We start from the raw sequence: 4,925 nt of genomic DNA, 5'->3' as shown, positions 1-4,925 counted from the left end.
TTAGAGCAGGTAGCCTAGTGGTTAGAGCAGGTAGCCTAGTGGTTAGAGCAGGTAGCCTAGTGGTTAGAGCAGGTAGCCTAGTGGTTAGAGCGGGTAGCCTAGTGGTTAGAGCAGGTAGCCTAGTGGTTAGAGCAGGTAGTCTAGTGGTTAGAGCAGGTAGCCTAGTGTTAGAGCAGGAGCCTGGTTAGAGCTTTGCAGTCAGTGGTTAGAGCAGGGAGCCTGGCGGTTAGAGCAGGGAGCCTGGCGGTTAGAGCAGGAGCTCGGGCGGTTAGAGCAGGAGCCTGCGGTTAGAGCAGGGAGCCTGCGGTTAGAGCAGGAGCCTGGCGGTTAGAGCAGGAGCAGGAGCAGGAGCCTGGGCGGTTAGAGCAGGAGCCTGGCGGTTAGAGCAGGAGCCTGGCGGTTAGAGCAGGAGCCTGGCGGTTAGAGCAGGAGCCTGGCGGTTAGAGCAGGAGCCTGGCGGTCAGAGCAGGAGCCTGGGCGGCCAGAGCAGGGAGCCTGGCGGTCAGAGCAGGAGCCTGGCGGTCAGAGCAGGAGCCTGGCGGCTAGAGCAGGGAGCCTGCGGTTAGAGCAGGAGCCTGGCGGTTAGAGCAGGGAGCTCAGCAGGAGCCTGGGCGGTTAGAGCAGGGAGCCTGGCGGTTAGAGCAGGGAGCCTGGGCGGTTAGAGCAGGAGCTTGGCGGTTAGAGCAGGAGCCTGGCGGTTAGAGCAGGGAGCCTGGCGGTTAGAGCAGGAGCCTCGGTTTAGAGCAGGGAGCCTGGCGGTTAGAGCAGGAGCCTGGCGGTTAGAGCAGGAGCCTGGCGGTTAGAGCAGGAGCCTGGCGGTTAGAGCAGGGAGCCTGGCGGTTAGAGCAGGGAGCCTGGCGGTTAGAGCAGGGAGCCTGGCGGTTAGAGCAGGGAGCCTGGCGGTTAGAGCAGGGAGCCTGGCGGTTAGAGCAGGGAGCCTGGCGGTTAGAGCAGGGAGCCTGGCGGTTAGAGCAGGGAGCCTGGCGGTTAGAGCAGGGAGCCTGGCGGTTAGAGCAGGAGCCTGGCGGTCAGAGCAGGAGCCTGGCGGTCAGGAGCAGGAGCCTGGGCGGTCAGAGCAGGAGCCTGGGCGGTCAGAGCAGGAGCCTGGCGGTCAGAGCAGGAGCCTGCGGTCAGAGCAGGAGCCTGGCGGTCAGAGCAGGAGCCTGGGCGGGGTTAGAGCAGGAGCCTGGCGGTTAGAGCAGGGAGCCTGGCGGTCAGAGCAGGGAGCCTGGCGGTCAGAGCAGGGAGCCTGGCGGTCAGAGCAGGGAGCCTGGCGGTCAGAGCAGGGAGCCTGGCGGTCAGAGCAGGGAGCCTGGCGGTTTAGAGCGTTGGGCCAGTAACCAAAATGTTGCTAGATCGAATCCCTGAGCTGACAAAGAAAAATAAAAAAGTAATTCTTCCCCTGAACAAGACAGTTAACCCACTGTTCCCCTGAACAAGGCAGTTAACCCACTGTTCCCCTGAACAAGGCAGTTAACCCACTGTTCCCCTGAACAAGGCAGTTAACCCACTGTTCCCCTGAACAAGGCAGTTAACCCACTGTTCCCCTGAACAAGGCAGTTAACCCACTGTTCCCCTGAACAAGGCAGTTAACCCACTGTTCCCCTGAACAAGGCAGTTAACCCACTGTTCCCCTGAACAAGGCAGTTAACCCACTGTTCCCCTGAACAAGGCAGTTAACCCACTGTTCCCCTGAACAAGGCAGTTAACCCACTGTTCCCCGGTAGGCCGGCATTGTAAATAAGAATTTGTTATAAACTGACTTGCCTAGTTCAATAAAGGTTAAATTTAAAAAAATACTAACTCCGGTTTGAGCACTACTTCCTCCTCCTCTGTGGCACTGCTTTCCTGTGCCCCCCCCCCCAAAAAAAATACATTAATTCAAGTTCTGGTTATAGACTGCACCGACACAGACCCATAGAGATGTATAGAGGACACACTTCCCACTAGACGGGGTAGCCCTCTGTGGGCTTTGCGATCAATGGCAAAGATCAGAGGTGCACCCTCTATACGTTTCTATTGGACAGGAGCTGTCATGGCGTTTTCCCCGAACAGTTTTTCTACGCTTCCATGACAACTAAATGAGGAAATGAGATATGATTGTGAAAGTAACCACGCAAGTAACTAATAAAGTTACCCAATTTAAAAAGTAAACCGTTACTTAACTCTGTTACTCATATAGAGTCATCTGAATACTTAACGCTTTACCCTCAAACACTTGAGTCCATTTATTGATCTACTAAATATGCTTAACGGATAAACTTCTCTTCCTTTGTAGGATTCAGCTTTTGAGAAAAAGCCTTCAGAAGACACAGTCCCCACAAGCCTGACCCCTCTCCTCCGCCCACCATGGGCCCCCCAGCGGCCCCCCGCACCTCTCGCCAGGAGATGCTGGAGGAGGAGGACCCCTCCCCAGTCCCAGAGACTAGGACAACAGAGAATGGGGCAGCTGCCGGAGAGGAGTGCACCACTGTGGAGGCACAGGCACGTAACAAGCTTATCCATAGTGTCACATCATCATGTATAAATATATTCATTGTTGTAGTCTATCTTTTCAGAATATGTTTGGCTACATCTTTATGATATTATAAGAAGCATATATTTTTTAATTAATGCTAGATTTAGAAGAGTCAGGTGAACATGGTTAGATAGTTGTGATAAACTGTTCTGTGGGCCTTGCTGTTCCCAGGTCAATGAGGACAGTATGTCGGAGGAGATGCCTGCTTCTGAAGGGGAAGGCAAGATGGAGGCAGATATTAAGGTATCAATGCACTCTATTTTTCTGTCTGCCTCTCTCTGTCTTTTCTCTCTCTTTCTCTCTCTCTCTGCCTCTCACTTTTTCTATACGGTCTATATTTCCACTTTGGTCTATCTGTTGTTAGTTTTGCAGCCAAACTACAACTTGATTATCTTACTCTTCCCTCAGCAAATGGTCAGTGCGGATCTGTCTGATGTGCCCCTCCTGCCAGCCAACCCAATTCCAGTGGTGAAGAACTCTATAAAGCTCCGCCTCAGCAGGTAGGAGAGAGGACAGACGCATCGACTCGCCTCCCAGGCCCCCGGCCCCTATACCCTGAACTCTACTGTGGGTGTCCTAAGACATTCTCAGTCCTCTGCCACGGAATGCCCACAGTGCTGCAGATAAAGACACAGACCGACAACACAGGCGACTAGACAGACAGTCATCTCTTTTCAACCAGGGACATTGTCAGTTGACACGAAGGACGTAGCTGCAAATGTCTCCACAAGAGGGCGATGTTGCTCTTCTGCTGAATTCTCCTGGTGGCTTCCAACCTATACCTTACTGGTTAAAGGGTAGGAGTTATCCCATAGACACAGATCTAGGATCAGCACACCTTCCCCGGAGTCTTAGTAAAACACAAAACGGACCCAAGATCAAATATGTCGGCATCTTCATCCTACTCCTTCCAGAGCTGCTGGTTACCAGGAATAAACAACGTGACATAAAGGTGTCATCTTTCCTGTGCATGCAGACGTGTGTGTGCTGTGCGTGGACGTGATGCTCATTGGTTGTCTCTCTTCTTCTCTCCCTCATTGTGTTGTCCAGAGAACAGATGATTACGGAACAAGTTCTGTTGACTAATGATTTTGGGATTTCTTTGTCCCAGTGGTTTACGGTGTGTGTGTGTGAGTGTGAGTGAAGCATCTTGGTATGATGTCAACATACTTTGAGTAATAAAGAAGAGCAGAACGGAAAATGAAGATTGGGTCAGATGTCTTCCTGTTACCGTTGTGATATACCGAAGTGTGTAACAGATGACAGGTTACGGCTGCGCCAAAGGTAGTACACTATAAAGGGAATTGGGTGCCGTTTGGGACGCCCAAAGCTAATCACTGTCAATCAGTCAACTGTTGGGATGTGAGGTGGCCTTTGGGGTTGTATGGAGATGTATAGAAAAGGGTATGAGAGTGTTTGGGATGCATCAAGAAGACATGGACACAGTCAGACACATGCAGCTAACGCTTGCTAAAGGAACTAGCTCAGGTTCGAGTACATACAAAACACAATAACTTTGACCAAAAAAAAAAAAACCTCACAACTTCTGTGGGAACAGAATAGCTTAGTCTCTTCAGGATAGTTTAGTGTTTTTATTACGGTACTCGTATGGACAGGATACACATGGAAAACATCGTCTGACGAAACGCTAACCGGATCCTTCTGGACAATGCAACTATAATAAGACCTAATAAAAGATAACAAGAGGAACATCAAGTACATGTCACAGTACATGTCACAGTAGAATAGAATAAACTTTTTTTTTTTTTTTAGTATAATAACAGGAAGTCACAATTTCTAGTACAATATTTGGACAGGGTAGAATAGTCAATAGTGATACAGGTCTATCGTCTAGAGATGACAGGGAGTTAAGAGTTGAGTTCTACAGGAATGTTCAGATTATATCAGGAAAATCTGGTTTTAGAGGGCTATGGCTGGCATGTTGAGTGGAGAAGTGGTCTGGTGTCTTGAGTAGACCATTTAGTTATATATATGCATAGACTTAGAATGAATAGAACGGTGTAGTACCTCTGACTATTCTATTCATTCTGATTCTATGGTACATGCATTGTACAGTAACTGTTAGTGTCATGTATCAAAAACATGAAAATGATGAAAAAAATGCTTTTTCTTTTGCGTGAACATGTAAGACTTGAGCTTTCGCATTGTTGGATTATTTGAATAGAAATATAATTACTCAACTATCACGCAGAAGGTTAAGAGCACAAATGTTCTTTGTTGGCTATTAATTTCTGATTTACTAGGTCATAACATAATTGGAATTTGCCAGACTAGTCGACGGGTTGAATACTCGATAGTATTGTCAGAGAACGACAGTTATTTTTGGTTTCACTGTTTGTTTTTTTGTTGAAAAGTTTTAAAACGATGTGTACTGAATTTTCACTTA

At 49.0% G+C, this 4,925-nt stretch overlaps 1 protein-coding gene across 1 annotated transcript; it reads left to right on the top strand.

The window, feature by feature from the left end:
• The first annotated feature begins 2,282 nt into the window (after positions 1-2,282).
• Positions 2,283-3,512, top strand: LOC135529101 (poly(A) polymerase alpha-like). The gene is made up of 3 exons (XM_064958000.1): positions 2,283-2,484; positions 2,690-2,761; positions 2,927-3,512. The coding sequence occupies exons 1-3, from the start codon at positions 2,350-2,352 to the stop codon at positions 3,020-3,022; spliced, it is 303 nt and encodes a 100-aa protein (XP_064814072.1). The 5' UTR covers positions 2,283-2,349; the 3' UTR covers positions 3,023-3,512.
• The last annotated feature ends 1,413 nt before the right edge of the window (positions 3,513-4,925 follow it).

Source organism: Oncorhynchus masou, unplaced genomic scaffold, assembly GCF_036934945.1.
Source record: "Oncorhynchus masou masou isolate Uvic2021 unplaced genomic scaffold, UVic_Omas_1.1 unplaced_scaffold_10956, whole genome shotgun sequence".
NCBI lineage: Eukaryota > Metazoa > Chordata > Actinopteri > Salmoniformes > Salmonidae > Oncorhynchus > Oncorhynchus masou.
The sequence above is the reverse complement of the archived record's forward strand: the minus strand, read 5'-3'. Positions and strand labels throughout refer to the sequence as shown.

What these genes read in the sequence shown, in the direction of transcription:
- LOC135529101 (XM_064958000.1), top strand. Translation starts at nt 2,350, where the DNA reads ATGGGCCCCCCAGCGGCCCCCCGCACCTCTCGCCAGGAGATGCTGGAG. An exon ending in GCACCACTGTGGAGGCACAG is followed by an intron (nt 2,485 to 2,689) that starts GCACGTAACAAG and finishes TGCTGTTCCCAG; the next exon opens with GTCAATGAGGACAGTATGTC. An exon ending in AGATGGAGGCAGATATTAAG is followed by an intron (nt 2,762 to 2,926) that starts GTATCAATGCAC and finishes CTCTTCCCTCAG; the next exon opens with CAAATGGTCAGTGCGGATCT.